A 22,479-nucleotide genomic window follows, 5' to 3' on the forward strand; every position below is an offset into this window, starting at 1 on the left:
CATTGTTCAGCAGGCGCGTGGACACTGTGCCTGGGGACTGAGCTGGAGGTTCAGCCTGACTCCGCCTCTTACTTTCTTTCCCTTCTCTGCCTCTCCCCTGCTTTCCTGGCTCCCGGCCAAGCCCCACCCCCACCCTCCCCCGACCCTCCCCCTAGTCCCTGGGCCGAGAGGCCGGCTCTGGCTGGGGAAGGGGTAGGTGGTCCCTGGGGGTCACCATGCGACAGCACCCCCCATGCTCCCTGGGGAGTGCCTGCACCTTGGTTGCCAGAGACCTCAGTTAATCTGCCTCAGGGCATGTAACAGACCCCTGAGAAGGCTGCAGAGAAGAGAACCTTCAGTAGAGAGCTTCTAGGGAGTGTGTTGAGGGCGGGCGCTTTCCAGCACCTGGGGCTTCAGGGCCCGCTCTGAGGTTCCCCTCCCCACCACACTGAGCCCAGCACTGTGACTCAGGTGCCCTGAGGTGACAGGCTCCAAGTGTTCCGCAGACCCTGACTCCCCGTGTGCAAAGAGAGTGCAGCGGGTGCCACAGGAGCCCCGGAAAAGCCGCAGGCGACTGCGCGGGCAGTGGTATCCTCATCTCCTGGACTTGCTGGGGCGGGGCCTCCTCCGCCTCACCTGCCCAGGACAGTGGGCACACAGCCATAGCCCCCACCACTCACCCGCCTGTCCGGGATGCGGCGGGGCTGTGCGTGTGGGCCGTGTTTGACAGGAAGGGCCCAGGTTTCCTGGGGGAGCCAGGTGTGGGTCTGAGGGCGCCAGGGCCTTCCCTCAGGCCTGCTGGCCTCATGCAGTGCCTGCCTCTGGCCGAGAGCTTGCCAAGCTTGTGGCGGGTGCTCCCCACACGCCCCTCAGTCTGCTGTGCCAGCCACACGGTCTGGAAGGTCTGCCATCACCTGTTTGTGGGTGCAGTGGGGTGGGCACGCATCCTCGGTCACCAACAGAGAGGACGGTGGGGGTGGGGGGCTTGCCCAGTCTTCATCTTGCAACTCCGATCCCTGTGTCCGAGTTTGTCCAGGAAGCTGTCAGGGAGTCTCTCCCGTGTAAGCCCCCCATGGGCTCCTGCCCGGCTGCCCTTCCCTGCCAGTGCTTGGGCTCCTCACCAAGGCCCCAGGTGACTGTTCTGCCCTCCGCCAGCCCAGAACAGGGGCCTGTGCGGACCGGGGGTCCCTGAGGCACACAGACCCTTGGTGGGCCCTCTGCTGGCAGACTGAGGGGACATCCTGGGGCTGCCTCCCCTGCTGCTCGGTTGTTTGGGCTTGAAGGGCCCGCCTCGGGGCTGTCCCCAGGTCCCTTGGGTGCCCTTCTGTGCCAGTGGAGGTCAGAGCAGGCCCTCAGCTGCCTGGGTGCCAAAACCAGCCGGTGGGGCTCAGTTTGTCGAGGGCCCTCTGCAGGGCTCTCCTCGAGCAGCACCAGCTCGGGGACTTGGGGTGGACACCTACAGGGAGTGCTTCGCCCGCCTGCTGTGTGCTCAAAGCCATCCTCACTTAACCTCCTCCATGGCCTGAAGGTTCCAGGTGCACAGCAGCCCTGCTCTAACCACTCTGCCCACGCCGCCCCTCTTCACACCCTCCTTGGCCCCTCCCGTCTCACCAGGCCTGCACCCCTCCTGACAGGGCCCCGCCCCACCCCCGCTTCTGACCAGGTGTGCCCAATGGGCAGGGGCAGGCAGTGGGCCAGGTAGTGGCCCTGCAGCATGGCTCTCGGAGGCAGCTCAGAACCCACTGCTTGGTGCCGGGCAGCCCCGTGCCTGGCCTTGCTGGCATCTGGGCCGCGGTCAGTGGTCAGAGGGACAGAGCGAAGCCTGCCCTGGGCCTCCACATTCATCAGTAGCATTTTCATCACTAGTGCCCTTTGGGGAGCGCTTTGGGAGGGCCAGGAGGCAGGCTTACCGTGGCACAGAGGGGACACAGGCCTGGGGGCTTCCTGAGGCATCCCCATGCTGGCCTGTGCTCCGATCCTGGGGCCTCCCCAAGGCGTGAAAAGCCCCGACCCTGAGCCTCCAGGCTGGCGCTGACTGGGCCTTGCTCTGTCCCCGTGTCCTGGGCGTTTCTGTGCCGGCTGAGGGGACAGGGCGGTCAGGTGCTGAGGGCAGGTTTGGTGGATGCTAGACTGGCTAGCTGCTGGATTTTCCCACCTTGGAGTAATTTGTGATCCAGCCTCTCCCGCTGGGGTGCAGACGGGTTGTCAGTTTTACTGCCCCAACACCGCAAAGGGCGCAAGAGCAGTTCCATCCGGAGCCCTGCTTTCCTAAGAGAAAAGGAAAACGCTGAAGCAGGCCCCGTGGAAGGCAGTGCAGCGATCCTGAGCCTTGCATAAATTATCAGGCGTGTCGGGGGCTTCCCGGTTTACGTCTGTCTGGCGGTGCTGATTAACTATTAGGGCAGAGCCGGCGCGGGAGCGTGTGCGCGTGCACGCAGTGCTGTGTGGTGCTCGCAGGCGTGGGCCTCCCGGGCTGCTGTGGGCTCCGGGAGCCAGGGCACCGCCGTGACTCTAGCTGAAGCCCTGGGACCGCTCCTGCCTGGGAAGGAGGAGTGGTGGTCCCACTGCGGCCCTGGCGGCTTGTGGGCAGGGTCCCCAGGCGTCTTAACGAATGTGGATGGTGTGCTGGGGCGGCCCCGCCTGGCCGTGGCTCGGGGATTGGCGCTGGGAGCTGCCTGGGAGGCAGGGCCACGTCAGCCTGAGTCCTCTGGGCGGATTTCTTTCCTGCCAGGGCTAGCCTTGAGGAGGAGGGAGACCCCCCAGGCCGTGGTGGGGGTGTCCCCAGGGTGGACCTTGTGGAGCTGGCCTCAGGAGAGGGATAGTCACTAAGCTTGGAGTGGTCCTGCCCTGAGGTTCCAGCTTTAGTGGGAGGAGCAGGAGAGACCACCATGGCTCCCAGTCCAGGAGCCTGCCCCGGACTCCTCCACACAACACCCCCAGACTCCCCTGGACACCCTGGCCGGGCCCTGTGCAGGGCAGGCAGTGATGCAGTGGACCCTCCCTCTGAGACTCAGAGCCAGGCTCTGGGCTGGAGCTGCTCTCCTGTCCCTCTCGGCGTGGAGCTGGGGCCATTGGGGTGGGGAGCTGATCTTGGGCCTAGATGGTGTCTCAGATCTCGGCAGAAGCCTCTCCTGGGGAGCGCTCTGTTCCTGGCTCTGGTGACCCTGTGTGTTTTCACGGGGAAGGGTGCCAGGAGGGGTTGGGGCCTGGTTGAATCTGGCTCAGGCTGCTGCCTCCACGCTGTGCTGTGAAGGCAGGGAGCAGGTGCCAGGCTGCGAGGCCGTTCTGCCTTGATGGTGGGCCTGGCTGGAGGTGTCCCTGGCCGGCTCTGGCAGTGCCAGCCGTGGAGGCGGGAGCTTGGGCGGGGGCTGCTGTCACAGTCACCCGGACGGGCCAGTGCGCCGAGTTTGGACGCAGCACACCAGGGTCAGATGGCTGGACATTTCCCTTCAGCCTCTCTTTTCTGAAATATGCTGATGTAAGGTTGTAAACTTCCCCCTGAGCGTAGCCTTAGGTGTTTTTTGCAAGTTAACTATTTTTGTGTTCCTCTAAAACTTTTTCTAACTTTTGTTGTAATTTTTCTTTGATCCAGGGTTATTCAGAAGGGATTGCTTCGTCTCTAAACCTCTGAGGCTTTTGAGGTTCTTTGTAAAATGACCACTCCCCACCTTCACTGGGGGGGTTTAGGGTCCACTTTGGTAAAGCTCTTGTGTGTGCTTCGAAAGAATGATTCCACTTGGTGAGATTGGGGCTGTAAGGAGAGTTGTATTCGTTGTGTTTTTCAAACCTGTGGTGAACTTCCCGATTTTGAGGGGCAGGAAAGACTTGTTTTTTCCAGTCTCTGAGAGGGTGTGGAGACTTTCCACTGTGCCTGTGAATGTGCTCATGTCTCCAGTTGTCACTTTTGTATTAGTATTTATTTTAAGGTTATTTTACTGAGTGCAAAGTATTTAGAATTGTTACATCTCCCTGCTGGAATGAATCTTTACCATTATGAAATTTTTTTTTTTAATTTCCAGCTTTTTGCCCTAATGTCTACTTTCTCTATAGTAGGCATGTGTAGGCCGATTTTCTTTTAGTTAATGTCGCAAAATGTGTACATGTACACTTGTGTACATACATACATTGAGAAGGAAATGGCACCCCACTCCAGTACTCTTGCCTGGAAAATTCCATGGATGGAGGAGCCTGGTAGACTACAGTCCATGGGGTCTCAAAGAGTTGGACACAACTGAGCGACTTCACTTTCTTTCTATAGTTCCTTTTGGAGAAGGAAATGGCAACCCACTCCAGTGTTCTTGCCTGGAGGATCCCATGGATGGAGGGGCCTGGTGGGCTACAGTCTATGGGGTTGCACAGAGTCAGACACGACTAAGCAACTAACACACACACACACACATACACACACACACTCTGCAAATATTGGTGCATGACATATGCAAACATGTTTACTTTAATAAGTAAACAACACAAAGTATTGTAACCAATTCAAAAAAAGCCGTATTGTATTATGGTTAGATTTTTTTTTTTTTGTATCTAGCAAATAGTTGCTTTTAGAAAAGGGCAACCTGAAATTGTCCTTGTAAGAAGAGATTTTCTGTTCCCAATAAACCACAGTTGGGTGTACTTTGTGTATTTGGGTTTTAATCCGGTCTCTTCCCATGTGCTTTTTCTTTGTTGTACCTATTCTGTATTTTTCTTCTTCCTTTGGATGTATATGTTTAAATTCCATTTTTTCCTCCATTAGCTTGTTATATCTCCTTTTATTTTTCTTTCAGTCACATTGTACGTTTTTGAGTCTATTATCGGGTCTTGGAAATTGCCGTCTGACCCCTCCCCAGACAGCATAAGAAGCTTAGAGCACCTTCCCCCTTGTTTCTTCTCTTCCATCAGACGTGCTGGAACTACCATGATTTTAATTCTCCATGTGTTTTAGACCCTAGAAAGCGTTGTATATGGTCAGCCTTGACCCAGACTCACCTACGTATTCATTTTCCCATTTCGTTTCATTCCTTCCTTGCCTTCCATTGAGAAACACCTCTTGAGATTTCCTGTGATGTTGCAGCCGTGCTGGGGGCCATTGCTCTCAGTGGATGGTTATCCGAAGGCTTCCTCTCTGGAGAGCGATTTTGCGTGGGAGGCTGTGGGGCTCCGGGGGGAGGCCTGGCCATTGCCGGCTGGCCCTGCTCTCCTGTGGGGTCCGCTGTCCCCTTCTGGCTGCGGAGCTCTCTCCATCTCTGGTTTTCAGCAGGTGTATGACGGTGTGCTTCCCGCGCATTTTATTTATCATGCTTAGGTGAATCGCGGCTTGATGGTTTTCATCAGTTTTGGTCTAGCTGAGAGCTGAGCGCCTCAGTGCACACTCCTCTGGGCCGCCCGAGTGTGGTGAGGCCTCTGCTGGCACTCACCCCGGGAGGGCAGGGGTCTCTGCTCCATGGTGCCTGGGGGCTGGGCCGGTGGGGCTCAGGCTTCTGGGCAGCTCGCTCCCGTAGCTTGTGGGGAGGAGCAGGACCTGGTGCCATGCGGCCCCCAGCTCCATGCGCCCGAGGCCCTGTCTCTCCCCGTTGGGTGGGGAAGGGGCCCTGGGCAGGAGGCGCTGCCACCCCAGAGCCGGCAGGCGGTGGCCGCTGGTGTGCTTGCTTGGAGCCCCCAGGACTGTGCCCATGTCACCCACTCCAGCCCTGGGGCCGTATCGGCGCAAATGGAGCCCGCTCAGGACAGGCCCCAAGTGCGGGCCTCCCCCGGTCTGAGCTGAGACCCTCTGCTTCCCACGCTCTGGCGCCCCACGGGTTACTCTGCTGCGGGAGGGACTCGGGCTGAGGCCTCAGCTGTCCTGGGAAGGCGGGGCCCGGTATCCCTCTGCAGGGGGACTGCGCCTTTTCCGCTGTCGGAGCATCTGCACAGACCATGTGACCCTGGGCGCGCGCCGGTGTCCTTGGGGCCCTCTACTCTTGGTGGCCCTCCTGCTTTCTTGTCTCCTCTGGTGTCTGTGGGAGGTGAGCCTGGGCTCCCCAGACTAATCGTTGCCAGGCTGATGCCAGGCTGAAAAGGCCTTCCCGCCCAGCGGGACCTCTGGTGCCACTTGAGCATTACCTGTGTGGCCTGGGGCCCTCAGTGCTCCCAGGGATCCTTCCGGTTCCAGGTTTGGTCCTAATGCATACAATTGATGGGATTTGCAAAGAAAGTCTATAGTTGCGCACAACGACTGCAAATCCATCAGCTTCTGGCCATGAGACGTGCAGGTGCTTGTTGCTCTGCCCCTGTGTCTTCTCCCAGCCCCCTGGCATCTCGCGCTCGATGGTCCTCAGGAGTCTGCAGTCCTGCTGCTGGCGGTCCGGGCGGCGTCAGGACAGGGTCCAGCCCAGGGCAGTGGCAGGTCCCTCCTGTGGGGTTTCATGCGTGGGAGCAAGCCGCTGTCCTCCCCACCTCCTGTGCCCCCGGCAGCTGACCCTCGGGTACGTGCTCGGGCAGGCCCTGGGGGTTCTGGGCCAGGGTCTCTGGGGGCCTGTCCTCACCTGCTACAGATGTACGGTGCCCCCCCCAGGTGCGCTGAGGGAGTCAGCGTGCTCCCGGGCGTCCACGGGGTGGGGCTGGGCTGGGCTCTGGTTCGTGGTGTGCTCACTCCCTCCCTTTGCATTGGTTTTGGGTGGCGAGGGCCTGGGGGCATGGTGCTCCTCCTGGTGCTCCTGCCCGCCTGGCTGAGGAGAATCTGAGAGTCTGGGGGCCCAGTGCCTGGGCCATCGGCCTGGCCCCGATCGCTCCGCCCTAGAGAGGCGCACATCCGGCAGGGCCTCTGGGGGTCCAGACAGGGCCTCTGGGTGCCATGGGCCTGGGGCAGGGCCTAGCCCCCCACATTTGCTGGCTGCTTGCTGTCCTTCTCTGGAGCACAGCGCTTTCTGAGCCAGTTCGGAGCTGTTTTCTCCTCACGGTGTGCCCCAGGCCGTGCAGAGCCCCAGGCTCTGGCCCCTGTCCACCTGACTGCCTTTGCGCATCGGCGGTGGCCTGTGCGGAGCCTGTTCTCCATGGTGCTGGGTATGACAGTGGCTGCTGCTCCAAGTGCTGGGCACGGGTGGGCCCCGGCGGCTGGCAGCAAATGGCCTCGCCACCCAGCAGGGGGCATCCTGTGAGGCTTGGGCGGCGGCTGAGCCCGTCTGTCTGTCCATCCGGCAGTCCCAGGGTGCAGGGGCGAGTGCCTTCAGAGCCGCTCGCTCCCCCACACCAGCAGCAGCTCAGCTGCCTGGTCCTGATTCGTTGCGGGCGGCAGAGGTATGTGGGGTGGGCAGTCGGGCCTGGGGTTTTGGGGGAGAGACAGCGTACTTCGCTGTGTGCAGGAGACGGAAGGCAGGCCCTGGCCCTGCGAGCAGACCCACACTCCCAGCCCTGGTGCCGCCATGGAGCCTGGGGGGTACGGCGGGAGGGTGGGGAGGAGCAGGCCGGGCCCACGGCTCCCAGCGCGTCCGGGGTGAGCCTTGCTGAAGCCATGCTGTGCAGCGAGTCACCAGCACCACGTGTTCCCATCTCTGCTCGTCTGCACCCGTGTGGAGTCTGGAATGTTGGAATAGGGGCGGGCTCGCCCTCAGGACCTGCCCTCCTGAGCTCGGGTACCCCGAGTACCCCTGCAGAGTGCGGTACTGACAGGCCCTGTGACCTGGGCATCAACAATGAGGGGTGGCCTTCCCTCCCTCCAGGCACCTTTGCCTCCGGCTCCAGACGACAGGGCTGAGCCTCACATCAGGCGGCGCCCTCTGCTGGAGAGCCCACCAGCCTCAGGCAGACCAGCCTGGGGCACCCACCACCCTGAGATTGGGAGGCCTCTGCTCTGGGCCTCTGCCTGCCCAGCCCCCTCCCACCCCTCCTCCCCCCTTGCCAGCCACAGAGGCCTAAGGCCCTGTCTTCAGAGGTGTGTGGGGCTACAGCCTCCTGCAGCCTTACCCTGGCCCTAGCAGCGTGCTTTCTGTGGGTGGAGCCTGGGAGCTGTCCCTGAGCAGGGCTGCTGGGCCAGAGGACCCTGAAGGGGCCCAGGCCCAGGCTCCTCCCTGAGGGCTCAGAGCTGAGAGTGGGGGGCCCCTGGTCCACTTCTTGGCCAGCCCGTTGCTGCCCTCCCGCCACCTCCACGGTTGGCAGGGCGGCATATGGCAGCGGGCCTCCTCTGGCCAGTGAGCCCCAGTGGCTCTTGCTGCCTTCCCGCCTCCGCCGCAGCGCCCTGTCTCCGGCTTGTCTGTGGCTGGGCCGGCTGGCTCCAGGGCTGAGTGAGGCCAGATCTGCCCTGCACCCAGGTGCCCTCAGGCCTGCTCGCTGCCCCTGGGCTGCAGCTCTGCTCCTCTGGCCACCGGATAGGACAGGTGAGTGGCCAGGAGAATCTGGGTAGCCTGGCACTTGTGAGGACACATGTGGTTTTCTCTCCGTGGTCACTGCTTTTTATAGCGAGGTTATTTCCAGGCTCTCTCAGAAGCATCTGTCTCTGGCCCCGACTCTGAGGAAGCTGGGCTGGGCGCCCGAAGGGCCAGGCTGTGGCCAGGAGGAGCGCTGTCCTCGCCCGGGCCACCGGCTCTGGGCCATGTAGTGGGACTGAGATTCCTGGGGACGACTGAGGCCCGGTATCTGTCACACGTCTAGGGGCACACCCCGTGTCTGCTGGGTACCTCCCCCCCACCGTGGGTGAGGATGGGGTCCCTGAGAGTGAGAGGGTGGAGGCGGGCATGTTGGTTGGCGCCTGTCCCATGGCGCTGTGCTTAGTATCTGGGCCAGCCCCGTGGGGAGAGCAGGCGTGTTCTGCACCACGTCCCCCGTCGCTCACACTTGGAATGTGGGCCTCTGTCCACCTGGGACTGGTGGGCACTTTCCTGCCACCAGAAACCTTAGCAGAAACTGCCAAGGTGGGGTGGGCCTTCACCTCCCAGGATTGGCTTTGTCCCTTCAGCTGACCTGGCTTGTTGGGGGCCCTGGTGCTGTCAGTGGGGTGTGGACAAGGCCCCTCCACTCCCTTGGTGGACCTGGGAGTCCCTGATGCTCCCTAGCGCTCTGGCCTTCTGGGGTCGCAGCCTGGTGGGGGAGCGGGTTCCCCCCCAGACCATCCCCCTCTCCTCCTGGCTTGCCTGGCCCAGGCTCCCAGATGGACGGACACAGGCGTGAGAAAGGCCTGCTGTCCTGTGTGGACGGAGACCATGTGCGCACAGACCCAGTGCGGGGCTAGGTGTTGGCTGGCCCCTGGTCCCCTGGGCAGTCAGGCCTTGGACCTCTGCAGGCAGGCGCGTCAGCCCAGCACAGCCTGGTTCAACCCGGGCAGGGGCTGCCTGTTCTCCTGTGGGAGGGGGGCCAGCCATGTCTGGACACTGCTCTCTGCCCGCTCGGGCCTGGCCCTGTCTCTGGGGGAGTGGGGGGAGGGTGGGCTGTCTGCCTGGCCTGGATCCTGCCTTCCCTGCCTTTATTTGGGGCGCCTGGCCTTGGGGTGTGGCTGTCTCTTGCACCTGTGGGCCCTGCTCCCTGAGTTTGCCCCCGCGCCGATCCCCAGCCACACGCCGTGCTGTCTCCTCTGCCTTCTGGGGCTCGCCTCCCTGGAATGTGCTCGGGCTCCCTGCCCCCTGTGCCCAGGGCCTGCAGGTGGGGCGGGGGCTAGGAGGTGCTCCCTTCCCCTCCTCCATCCTTTAGAGTGTCGCCTAAAGGGGTGGGAAGACCCACCCCCCATAATGTACAGCGACTGCCAGGGAGCAAACTGCCCCCATTTCACACAGACGGGGCGGTGTCATCATGCAATCGATGGCTCGTGCACGATAATTACAGGAACCGGCGGCTTGTGTTGCTTGAGTGAGTTTGAGAAGAGTAGGGTCTCAATCTTCCCTCTAATAGGGCCCTGACAGTCCCGGCGCTGTGCGTCTCTGGCTGACAGTGTCGTCATTAAACACCAGGTAGCGTGGGGTGGCGGCGCGCGGGGCCAGGCGGCAACAGGGCTGTCTGTCACCTCCCCGCTGCCCACGCTCCTCTGGGCAGGTGACGTGCGGCCCATTCGGGCTGCCACTGTGACTTGGTGATGGTAGTTGTTCACCGTGGCTGGTCCCTGGAGCAGGAGACAGGAAGCCTCGCGGGGCAAGACCCAGGCCCGCCTTTCCCCTCAGGGACAGGTGTCCCTCCCCCTTGCTGACATGTACCTGCAGCCTGCGTGTGAGTGAGCGAGTGTGTGAGTGAGCACATGTCCACGCATCCACTCCCTCCGCAGGGCCTCCTGTGCCTGCGTGTGAGTGAGCGCGTGTGTGAGTGAGCGCGTGTGTGAGTGAGCGCGTGTGTGAGCGAGCGCATGTCCACACATCCACCCCTCTCCTCAGGGCCCCCTGTGCAGACTCTGGCCTGGAAGGCAGGGGTGGGTCCTCTGTGTGTCAGAGTCTGGCAGAGCCTCTCTGCAGGCTGCCTGAGCCGTTCCTGGGGGGCCTTCAGGAGGGCTGGCCCTGAGGACACAGCTGGGTGCTGTGGGAGCCGGGAGGGGCCTCGGCAGCCCCATCCCTTCCCCCCATCCTCTACCCTCCCCCCCCACCTCTCCCCCATACCCAGGCCCCGGTGTGGCTGCCTGCGGGGACGCAGCCGAGCCACTGACTGTGGCAGGGCTTGTCCACCGTTTGAAGTGCCAGCAGCCATCAGGCACAGGAAAAGTGGAGTGATTTATTAGACTCATAAAAATTCATACTTTGCGATCCCCGTCATCCCCCGTTTGAAGCTTGTTAGAGCGCTGGGGGCTGCGGTCCCTGGCAGCTCCCACTGAGCGAGTGCGGGGGCGGGGTGTCTGCCTCCTCCAGGAGAAGGCCCTCGTCAGTGCGGTTTGTCCTGAGGCTTTGTCCTCCTGTGGTGGGAGCGGGAGGGCCAGGCCTGGTCACCGTACGCCCTGTACCTGCAGGTCCTGGGCTGGGACCGGCCAGAGCACTGACTGCAGTGGGCCCAGGGTGGCACCACATGAGCCCTGTCCCAGTGAGGACTGGGGGCGCAGGGAGCCTGCAGGGCGAGGTGGAGATCTGGGGTGCTGGGGGAGGTGTGGGTGCAGGGGCAGGTCGCAGTGTGTCTCTGGCTGTCTTTATGGTTGGAGCCGTGTGTCTTCTAGGCTGACGTCAAAGAGTTGAGCCCCATTTTTGTCCTTCCTGAGAGACTCCTACACAGAGGCCCCTGGCCTGGTGCCCGCCCTGGCCCAGCCTGGGTCCCTTCATGCGGGGCAAGGTGGGCAGGTCATTTTTCTTCTCGTCCTTAGGGCTGATGTGCCTGGCAGCTCTGCTGCACGGTAGGCACTGTGGATCCTCTGTGGAGGGGGTGGAGGGCAGAGGGTCCCCACTTCTCTTGACAAGGAGGCACCCCCTAGAGCCAGCCCCCCCTGGGTTTTCCCCTGAGAACTGAGGTCTGGGCGGGGTGAGGGGGCCCAGCCTCCTGCCATGATGCTTGCTTTCATCCGCCTCTTTGCAGGCAGCATCTCGCCGGCTCTGCTTTAGGTCTCGGACCTTCCGCAGGGTGTGTGGGGCCAGTGTGGGAGCTGCCCTGCCCCTGCCGTCTGCTGGGAGCACCCCTCTGGGAGCACCTCTGGCCTGGCAGCCATCCCCCTGCTTCCCGCAGGTGGTGGAGCTTCTCCTGGTGGCCCTGGGGGTCTGCGTGCCCATCCTCAGTCCTCCTGATGCTGTTGTGGTCTCACCGTCTCTAGGACCATAGGTGTCATCAAGGGAACAGCTCAGATAGGCTGATGTTCAGAAAAGGTGGTGTCCAGAGGTGACAGGGCCGTCATTGGCGATCTGGCGGGCTCTTTCCTGCTGGCCAGGTGTGAGCCTTCCACCAGCCTCGAGGCAGCACAGGGCAGTCCCAGACTCTCTACCTGCCTGCAGGCCTCCCTGCTTCCCGCTGTCCCAGGAGCCGTGGCCATGCCGTCCCCTCTTTCTAGACCCACCCCCCACCCCAGCCAGCGATGTCGTTGTGGGCGTACTCCCTGAGTTCCCTGCCTTGTGATTCCTAAGCAGGCAGTTAGCTGGAGGGGCCTGTTCTCGTGGAGGCTGGGGGTGGTCTGGGGGGCGCCCTAGGAAGAGGCGCCATGGGGAGCCCTCTTGGGAACTGTGGGCTTGAAAGCTCTTTCAGACCTCGGAACCCAGGAGGAGCAGGTTTGGGTGCTCGGAAGCTGCTTCAGTTGTTGGTGCCCACGGCCCCAGTCAGGGGGAGGCCTCCCCCAATGTGGGGCCCTTGAGCAGCCTTAGGGAGTGGGGTGCAGTGCGGGCTGCTGGTGAGGCGACAGGCCAGTGGGACCCGCGTTACTGGGAGTGGAGGGCAGCTCCCGGGGCTTCTGAAAGCCTGAGCCATGACGTGGCCTCTTGGCTGTCTTACGCCGGAGTTGGGGGTGTGAGGAAGTGTCAGGGCAGCTGCTGAGGAAGAGCAGGTTCGGTGACAGGGGGACTTTGAGCCACACAGGACTGGGCACGGGACACCCAGGCTGGCAGGAGGCTCACCCCACAGCCCGCCGGCCGTGCTGCAAGACCCTGGGAGGCTGGGTGCTCGACTGACCCTGTCCACTCCGTTCACTGGCGGGGCCTGGGGCCCCCTTCAGGAGCAGAGCTTGGTTTCTGGGGTGTCTGACAGGCGGGTGGGGTTATCGGTCCTCAGGCTGTGCCTGGCCCAGGCGCCTCGTGCGTCTGGTTCTGCCGAATCCCCTGCCTGGACGCCAGGCAGTGGCTGTGGCCCAGCTGTCCTGTTCTGCACCCCACTGAGCGGGAGGGCTGGAGGCGGCCATGCTCTCCGGCTCGGCCTTCCCCGGTGGCGCTGAGCTGTCTCCTTGCTCTGCTGGCCCTCAGGTGCGAGGGTGGCACCCTTGGACTGCGTGGGAAGCCCAGCCGTGACTGTCTGCTTTCTTGGGTCTCTTCCACGGCCTGTTGCTCAGTCTGCCCATTCCAGAGGCCCCAGTGCCCGTGTGGACCTGGAACCTGGTGCACAATGGGCCGCGGGACCTGGGGCCCAGTTAGGGGAAGTCTGGCGACAGGCCTCTGGTCCACGCTCCTCAAAGTCCCAGATCCGCCTTGCCGCCCCCTGACGGCGCCCACCCAGCCTCATTGGGATGTCCGGAGCTGACTGGCCAGCGGGCTGTCGGGGGCTCTTCCTGCCGCCTCGTGCTCCCGTCAGCAGCCCCAGGCAGCCTCTGCTCAGAGGCGCTCCGGTTCTAGCTCCTCTTCGCTCGTTAAAACAGTCGTGAAATCAGCTCAGTTTCCTCCTAGTTCTCGCCCTTTGAAGTTCCATAAAAGCCTGAACTCCCTCTCAACCCCAGTCCGCAGTGACACAGCGAGGGCCTGCCCTCCGTCCGGTGGCTCTGCTGTCTGTGGTGCTCGTTGAGAGGGGGTGGGGGCCAGGGTCAGCTGGAGGCCGGGCTGCTGCGGACGGTGCTGCCGGACGGCCACCCCGAGGGCTGGTTCTCCCCCGTTCCCAGACGGCCGGGCCCCGCAGCTGGCCTCCCTGGCAGCACCCCCAACCCCAGCCTTGAGCTCGGCGTGCGGGGCCAGGGCCTAGCTGATGGATGGGCTCATACCCATTCAGATATGATGCCAGCAGTTTTTTTGTAGTTTGTCTTCCACTGAGGTAGTAAAGTTTTTAATTAGGGAAGCTAATGAGATCGATTAGTCATTAGAAGTGACCTCTGCACAGCGGGGCGAAGAGGGCTGTGTGTGTGGGCCTGATAACGCGGCGCCCGGGCGTCGTTGGCAATAAAGGCGCGAAGGGTTTGATTTGAGTGAAATGTGCCACGGGGAATACATCATGCGGAGAAAAAAATTACAGCCCTGGGAGTCTGTAATGAAGGGAATTAAACCAACATCCTATCTAAATAACATGATTATCTACACAGACCTCAGCCAGCCAGGAGGAAGGGAAGAGCCTGCTGCCTGGCGGAGCTGTGCTGGGCTGGGCTCAGGTGGCCCTGCCTGCGCGAGGAGCGTGCTGCCTCCTGGAGGCCACACCCGCCGCTCTGCCTGCGCCCAGGCTTTGGGGCTGCCGGGCCTCCCGCCCCAGCTTTCTGGCCCCTGTGTGCCATGTGCGGTTTTAGGAGCCCCCAGTCCTACCACCCCTAGGACGAGGGTGGCACGCCACCCGTCTCTCCGCCTTGCTGAGCTTGTGCCCTGGACAGGGGCGCCCTGGACAGTCCTCTCTGGGGCCGCTGTCAGGCTTGTCCACCCCTGGGCCCATGCTTCCCACGGGAGAGCGGGAGGGTCTGCAGGCCCAGGCGGGGGGCCGTAGCACGCTGTGGGGGCGGGGCACGGGCTCTGTGCTCTTCCCCTGCCTCTTGGATCTGGAGGGCGGAGGTGTGACGCGGGAGATGTCTGGAGAGTGACAATGAGCCTCTTAAGAGGGAGGGTCTACTTTATTAGTTTGTGTATTTTTAGAAGTGGTAACGGGGCACCAATAAGGAAAATGCAGTAAGTTGATGATAAAGTTGCTCTCATAGTAGGGCTGCATTGCAAAGAGATGTGAATATCAGTGCTTTTTGCAGGCGGGAGTTAGGGCCAGGCCCAGAGGCTGTGTCTCAGTCCCTTGGGCGATGGGGACTAGGGGCTTCCTGAAGGAGGTGGCTCCTGGTGGAGCAGGGAGGGGATGGGAGAAGGGGGCCTGCATCTGGTCGAGGGGGCGGAGCGTGGGATGGAAGCAGCCAGGCTGGGGCGGGGGCCTGCTCAGGGCCCAGCGCCCATTCCCGCCCCACACAGCCGTGCCCCGGGCCGCAGAGCAGGGCGCCCCCGGGCTCTGCGGTGAGTGCCACAGCCCCGGCTGCTGGGTGGTGGCCACTGTAGGGGTCAGAATGGGGCGGGGGGTGGGCGGCCCCGCTGGAGGGGACAGGCAGGCGTCTGTCCAGGTGCAGAGGCTCTGTGAGCAGGGGGCTGGGGTGGGTTTGGAGGCCATGAGGTCAATGTGGGGCTTGATGATAACTCAGAGGAATTCTCATGTTTCTGAGCTCATAGTTGGAACAAGCTATTATTGATTTTCGTTGGTCTCTCCTTGTTTGTAAGACCTTGAAAATTCAATTCAACAAACATTTATTTATTGATACCCAGGGTATGTTGGGCTGTGTGTGGTGTGGGGCTGCCCGAGGCTGCAGACCCGCCCGCTTGGTCACTCACCAGGACTGGGCCCCCAGGTGAGCCTGTGCTTTTGCTGAGCTCCCCACGTTCTCCGTGACCCCTCCTGAGCTTCCACCCTTGCGAGGAGACAGACAGATGGAGACAGGTGGTGGGGGATGCCGGCCCGGCCTTGCCCCGACTTCTGTGGACCCCCTTGGTGGGCAGTGGTTGTGGGTCCCTGCCGTCAGTCCCGGGGAGCAGAGGCGTCCCGCTCCCTCAGCATTCCCTGGGCCTTGCAGCCCACACCTAACCTGACCTGGCTGGGTGCGCGGAGCCTGCACTTTCCTCTGTTGTGGAGGCTGCTAGGAGGACCTGGAGTCCGTGCTGCGTCCTGGCCATCTCACGTGGGAAGGCGGGGCCCTTCCAGCATCTGGACAGGGAGGCATACTGCCCGTTCCAAAGGCTGTGCAGGTACAGTCACTTCGCTGGGTGGGCAGGTGGGCCTGGAGAAGAGGTCCAGGCCGAGGTGCTGATTGCTGACAGGGGAGGACTGGTTGTGACTCGGTGGACTCTTGTGTTCCCAGTTCTGGGAGATGGTTTTTAGTTAGTTACCGTCACCATTCACAGAGCAGTAACTGCTTCCTGTGGGGTTTGCAGGTGCTGGGAAGATGTGTCCTTGGCCCAGGGGAGTAGGTTCAGGTCAGGACGCACTGGTTTGTGCCACTGGACAGTGGGGTGGCTGGGCACCGCCGGGACTGGCGTAAAGCAGCGAGGCACGTGGGGCCCTGTGGGGCCGCGCCCGCTCCTGGGCCATGCCGGGCCCGGGCGGCCTTCAGCTGAGGGTTAGCTGATCCTTGCCCTTCCTTCTGCCGGAGTTCTGGTGGTGAGACCAATGCATTTTCCTGGCGCCCCCGTGTGTCCATCCCTCCTAGCTGTGTTGCCCAGAAGTCACCCGCTGCGGGGGTGGTGGTTGTAGCCCCCTTCCAGGCAGAGCCCTGGGCTGCGTGAAGGCATGTGGAAGTGGGCCCCAGGAGAGGCGCCCTTGGGAACCTGGGCCCGAGCCGCCTGGCCTGAGTGCTGGCTGAGCCACGAGGGGTGGCAGCGCTGCGTTAGCTTTAATTATCTGGGCAGTTAGAGCCGTGCGTTACGAAAGGCGGGAATTAGATGCGTTCCTTGAAGCCATGGAGAAATTGCTGGCTATCAAGTTGAGGGAACTGGGGCAAAACAGATCCCTGTTAATTGCATGAAACCTTCAGCAAGGAGGAAAGCTGTGGTGTATATCACTCTGCAAAATGTTATAGAAACAGAAGTGATTAAGGACATAAATCTGTGTGGATGCAGGGGGCGGGTGAGGGTGGCCAGAGAGATGAGCGCGTTGCACCCCAGCCTCCGCGGCCCACCCGTGGCCTCTCCTCACTGCCCACGGGAGCTGGGCCTGCCCTGCTGCCGGCTCTGGCTGCAGGAGCTGCTGGGCTCCCCGGAGCGGGGTGGGTGTGGGCAGGGTGGATCGAGCAGTGGGCACCTCACCTCCCCTGACCACTGTGTCTGGGTTTCCCTGCAGCCTCCAGCCTGCATGGCCAGCGGCCCCCTCCCACCAGCAAAGTGATCAAGACGCGCTACCGCATCGTCAAGAAGACCCCGACCTCGCCTCTCAGCACTGCCCCCGGCCCCCCGGTCCCCCCGTCCTGGCGGGCCCGGCGGCTCTCCCTATCCAGGTAAGAGGCCTGCGCCTAGTGGGCTCCAGAGGCCGGGGTGGGCCGGAGGGCCTCGGGGCCTGAGTGCACCTCTTCAAGTGCTTGGTCTGTAGTTGTTGGCTAATTTTTTCACCCAGCAATTTCTGCACAAGTCGTGTGGCCAGCCTGTGTGTGCCATGCACTCGTGCATTCTCACGTTCCCTGTCCCGTTATTAGCAAGCCGCTGGAGCTGGTCTGGGAGCAGCCACGGCCCGGACTGTTGAGGCCACACCACACTGGGTGTCCCTCAGGGAGAAGCTTCTGGTGAGAGAGGCTGGGCCAGCTCTCTGTCCTACGGCGATCGTCAGGGGCGGGAGGCGAGGCTACAGCCTGCTCCACCTGCCGGCCCCAGGGGCCTGCTGCTCTAGAGGGCTGTGGCCTGGCTCCGGGCGGCCTTTGGCTGACGGCATGTGCAGACTGGGTGGCCGTGGGAGAGGAGCTGGGGACCTGTTGGCCCGCGGTAGGTGTGCCAGGAGGTCAGCCTGCCCGGGCGGTCAGTAGTGCCCACCACCCTCCTCCCTCCCGCTAGGCCAGACGAAACTTGGCCCTGCTGCCGGCTTTTCTGGAGGCGATAGCTGGAAGTATATTTTAAATTAATTTTACTGTACTTTTTGTAATATTTTTGTTTTAAATAGATTTATAAGCATCTTGGGGGCTATTTCTACAAATTTATGAAGATAATTTTCGCTCTCTCGATAAGGTTAAATTTACACCTGCTATTTCCATATTAATTCACAGTGCTAAGTGGGTCTAATTTTCTTCCGTTCTCCTATCTGGTGAGCATGGCCTTTCCTAATGCAATTTCCCCCTCACTAAATCACTGTGATCGGGAGTCATGATCGAGCTAAATTAACTTAAATTAATTTACTTAATAAGAGCCCCAGATCATCGTGAATGAGGTTCAGATTTATTGATTCTTGCTCCCGCCTCCCCCCCTGCAATCGGCGTCCGGCCACCTCGGCAGCCCAGGCCTGGCCCCGCCTCTGCCGGGGCTGTGTGACTTTTGTCAGGAGGCGCCAGCGGGCCTCTCCTTCTGGCTCCTGGGGTCACGGGTGCCGAGGTGTGGATCCAGCTGGGCCAGTATTGAGTGCTGAGTGTGCCAGGCTGTGATGGGATCACTGATCAGAAATGAGCACCAGGCTTAAGGGGCAGGGTTCTTGAGGGGGGAGGTGGCCAGGCGCGTCCCCGAGGCAGCCGCTGCCTCAGTTTTAGCCAAGGGTCCAGCCCCAGGCGGAGGATGGCCCAGTCAGCAGCAGAGCCTGGGCTGTGCCTCCCCTTCAGCTCTGGGGACTGGCGGGGCTGCTGCATGGACAGGTAGTGGGGTCCACATTTGGGTCGGGTGCACAGCACGGGCTGCTGGGACAGGCCCAACCAGCCTGTCCGCCAGCCCCTCTCGGCCGCTGCCTGCCTGAAGCTCCGCGTCCCCGTCAAGGCGGTCCGGGCCTGGTGGGGAGGCTGGGTCGCCGCCCAGGAGCCTTGCCAGGTGCCTGGGGTGCCAGCCCCGCAGCCCTGGCCGTGCTTGGTGGCTGCAGCTTCTCCAGCTCTCCAGCAGCCCGGTGCGGAGGTGTGGCCAAGACACGTGTTAGCTGAGGGCGGGTGTGGGGCCTGCTCGGGGGCTGCTTCCCTGAAGGCCTTTCTGACCCTCGCCAGGCGCCTGGGAGGCCGCTGAACGTGGTCTGGGGGTGGGGGAGCTGAGTGGCCAGGAGGCCCAGGAAGTGTGGCTGCCAGTGGATGGGTTCCTGTGCCCAAGGTCACCTGTGCCCTGGCGGGGCCTCCTCCTCGGCGGAGTTGCCGCCCACCACTGCCCGGCCCGCCGTCAGCTGCTCACGCCCAGCTCAGCTTGTCAGGGCAGCAGGATGGGCCTGTCCCCGGAACCAGCGGCCACCTTGATGCCTGTCCACACTGCTCCTTCAGTCCCTCAGAGTTGGGGCTGCCCGTGTGTGGCCGGCAGGTGGTGGAGAGGCCCCAGGGCCTGCTGGCCTTGACCCTGACCTCTGTCCTGCAGCGGCAGCTTCCCCAGCTCTCCCTGGCAGAAGGAGGAGTTGGGATGGCGACTGGGCTGAGGCCAGGATGGGCTCCTGGCCGCTGAGTGACCACGAAGCAGGGCTGTCCACCAGGCACCAGGCTGAGCCCAGGGACCAAGAGCTTTTCTCGGGCTCCTGATTGGTGCCCCAGGAGAAAGGACACCAGCGGCGGGCTGGCTGGCAGGCCCTGCTGTCCTGAGGTCTCAGGAGGGCGTGTGGTCTCCGAACGCTGCAGCCTGCTCTCACCCCACCCGCTCATCCTCGGGAGGCAGCGGCCTCTCTGCCTGACCCCTGCCCTGCTGGAACCAGCGGGGTGGGTGTCCCCAGACCTGGCTCCTGGTGTCCAGGAAGGGACAGAGACGGCAGCGTCCTTGGCTTCTGCCCCCCGGAGGCCCGTGAGCCCCACTGCGGCCTGACCCACGTGCCGGCGTTGCCACCGCTGTTAGCGCTGCCCCGTGTGCCAGGGCGCACGTCTGCCTCACGAGCTGGCTTTGCATTTTCCCCCTGATTTAGACGGAAACCTACCTACTCTGAGCCCCCGGTCAGTTTTGGCCTCATGTTGTGGGGGCTGAGGCCCACCTGGTAGCCCACACTTGCAGCAGGAGGCTGGGGTCCCCGCCCACCCCCGTTGTCTGCTCTGGAGGTGGAGGAGGTTCTGGTGCTGCTGTGGTGAGGCTCTGACTCCAGAAACACCTGAGAGGAAAGTCCGCTGGAAGTAGGGGCGTTAGCCCATCAGGTGCATCTGCTGGTCAGCTCTCATCCCATTGAGGCAGATGGAAGGTGGGAAGCCCCTGAACAGCAGCTCCTGGACGTATGCCCTCCCAGCCCGGACACTGCCCACCAGGCTCCCTAGACATGTGTCTGTCGTCACATTGAAAGCCCTCAGCTGCCCTGGCCAGGAGAGTGTGCAGAGGCCCGAGCAGGCGGGACACAGTGGCGTCTGCCCCTCCTGGGAGCGACGCTGGCATGAGTTACCCTCGGCGCTGTTCCATGCTGCTGTCCAGGCTGGCAGATGCCCCACTTGGGGGCTGCCTGGCTGTGGGGGCCACAGAGACTGGCCCTGCGGGCCCAGGCTGGTGCTCGCTCCAGAGGGGCTCACGGAGTGCGCCCCAGAGCTGAGGCTCACGCTGAGAGAGGGCTTAATATTTTTATTCTAAGATTTGTGGATTTGCCATGCCCTCGCTGGCTTCCAGCAAGTTCATGAATCTGAACTGAAGCTGAGATGTGACTTATGTCCCTAAACGGCCTGTCACTTGTTTTCTCTCTGAATTCATCTGATGGGAAAGTGCGGAATAAACAGAAGCCGCTGTGCTTAAGCAGCCGCGTCTGCAGGCTGCGCTACCCTGACTACAAATGGTGCTGTCACCGGGCCTGCCGCCCGCCGTGCTGCCCTCTTTTATTTTACTTTTGTGTCTGTGCAGTAAATCTTAAGTAATCTCAAATGTATGACGAGGTTTGGGCCATGACTTTGAAGGCTCTAAAGCGCTTCTCCAAAGTGACACTCATCGTCGTGAGGATGGGCAGCGTCCCTGAGGGGACCATGGCTCCACGCCGTCCCCTCAGCCGCCCTTCTGGGGGGCAGGCAGCCCCCTTGCCCCACCCAGCCTCCCCCCACCTGCCTTGCCAGGGTGCTGGGCGGCCTGGGCTGCCACGAGCAGACGCTGCACCTGGGGCTGCTCACACAGATGTTGACTACTCTGTCTGAAGCTGGACGTCTGAGGTCAGGGCCACCCCTCCTCCTGAGGCACACGGCCGCCTGCCTGCTGTGTCCTCACCTGAGAGGGAGACAGAAGCCCGGGCCTCACGGGGACACTCGTCCTGTCACGGGCCTGCCCTGATGACCTCGCCTCACTCTCGTGCACGTGTGTGTGCTAGGTCACCTCAGTCATGGCTGACTGCGACCCCGTGGCTGTAGCCCACCAGGCGCCTCTGTCCTCGAGATGCTCCAGGCAAGAACACTGGAGTGGGTTGCCACGCCCTCCTCCAGGGGATCTTCCCGACCCAGGGATCAACCCAGGTCTCCCGCATCGCAGGCTTTACCGTCTGAGCCGCCAGGGAAGCCCCATCTCAGCCTCATCACCCCCCAAACGCCCCGTCTCCAAACAGTGTCACACTGTGGCTAGGGCCTCAACATGGGAATTTGGGGGGACACAGCCTTGAGTCAGTGCAGGGGTGTCCTCTGAGGGCAGTGGGACTAGGGTCCCCACAGCCCCCCACCCTGGCCTGAAGGGTCTGTGGCACTTGGAGGAGCTCAGGGGGCACCCCTGGGGAAGCAGCAACCCCCGCCCGAGCCCCACCCCAACTCCGGGGGGCCAGCCTGGGGGTGCACAGAGCCCCTCCCAGCTCAGCCCAGGTGGGGCTCGCAGGGTGCCCCGGGCTGGGCAGCGGGGACCCCTCCCCCGAGGGGCTACCCACGGGCAGCCGTCCTGTGCCAGGCAAGTTCTCTGGTCAGAAATCAGCAGAGAGTGAAGCGGAAGCTGCCGTGGGTCGAGTGCCAGGAAGCACTGAGACTCGTCCAGGCTGACAGAGGTTGTGGGCCCAGAGGAGGCTTCTCTGGGCAGGGGCCGTGGGGTCAGTGAGGGCCATGTGGTGGGGGCTTCCCAGGGCGGGGACGTAGCCCAGGGTGTCTGCTCAGAGGGCAGTGGCCGCGGGAGGTGCTGGGGGTGGGATAGGCCTGCTGCTGCACCTGCGGGGGCCGCAGCCTTCCTCCAGATGGCCCCCTCCCCAGGAGACTGCTGTGTGTAGCCCTGGGTCACACACGGGGTGCCTTGTGCTGTGAGGGCGCCCGCCTGCCCTGGGGCAGAGCCTGGCTCCACCCAGCTGTGGCTCTGGCTGCCCTGCCGCCAGTGAGTGGCCTGTCGGACAGCGGAGGAGGGCCCTGGGCCAAGCGCCACTCAGGCAGCTCCCATAGGGGCTCTGAAGGGGCCGTGCGAGTGGAATGCAGTTTTGAACTGGTCCTGCTACAAAGGGATGTGTCCGTTTCAAGCGGGGATAATGATGGGTGTGGGGGCGGGGCTGGTGGCTCCGTGGGCAGTGGGCCTTCGAGGTGGTCCTGGTTCCGTGTCAGAGGTAGTCTCTGCCCCCTCACTGGGTGCGTGAGATGCCAGGTGAGAGCACTTCCTTGGGGCATTTGAGTGGGACAGGAGGGGCCCCCACACTCTGCAGGGCCTGCCATGGCCCCCACGGGCTGCTCCCTCTGGAGACAGGCCTTCCACTTGGGCTGGAGATCGCGGGTGTTTGCACATGAGCCCTGGCTGAGTGTTTTCTCTCCTGGGTCGTCAGTGCCGCAGCTCAGTCCTGGCCAAACAGAGCAGGCACAGAGTCTGGTCCCCAGGCAGGTGGCTCTGGTGATGCCTCACTGCCGCTGGGTCTCTGGAAGAGGAGCCAGTCCATGCCTTTCTCTTGTCCACTCAGTCCCCAGGTACTCGTGGAAGGCCTGCCCTGTGTCAGGCCCCTGCTTGTCTGGAAGCTGTGGCCCAGTGGCAAACAGACTGTGTTGGGCCCCACCTGGGCGTGACTGCCGCCAAGGTCTCCGCCAGGCCTGGCTGTGCTGAGTGGAGGGGGCCAGGCACAGCTCTGTTCAGATGGTCACTGCCGGGCTGCAGCCCTGCTCTGTGGCTCGTGCCCTGAGTGGCCGCTTTATGTCAGCATGTTGGGGACACTGCCCTGTTGCGGCTGACCCCCCATCCACCCCAGGGG

General features: G+C 62.6%; 1 protein-coding gene across 1 annotated transcript in view; it reads left to right on the forward strand.

Moving 5' to 3' along the window:
• ZC3H3 (zinc finger CCCH-type containing 3) overlaps window positions 1-22,479 on the forward strand; it is a 62,214-nt gene that overhangs the window by 8,554 nt on the left and 31,181 nt on the right. The window contains exon 4 of the mRNA XM_069599586.1: window positions 16,585-16,738. Within this exon, the coding sequence (XP_069455687.1) occupies window positions 16,585-16,738 (154 nt within the window). The remainder of the gene's footprint in view (window positions 1-16,584; window positions 16,739-22,479) is intronic.

Source organism: Ovis canadensis, chromosome 9 (genome assembly GCF_042477335.2).
Source record: "Ovis canadensis isolate MfBH-ARS-UI-01 breed Bighorn chromosome 9, ARS-UI_OviCan_v2, whole genome shotgun sequence".
NCBI classification, from domain to species: Eukaryota; Metazoa; Chordata; class Mammalia; order Artiodactyla; family Bovidae; genus Ovis; species Ovis canadensis.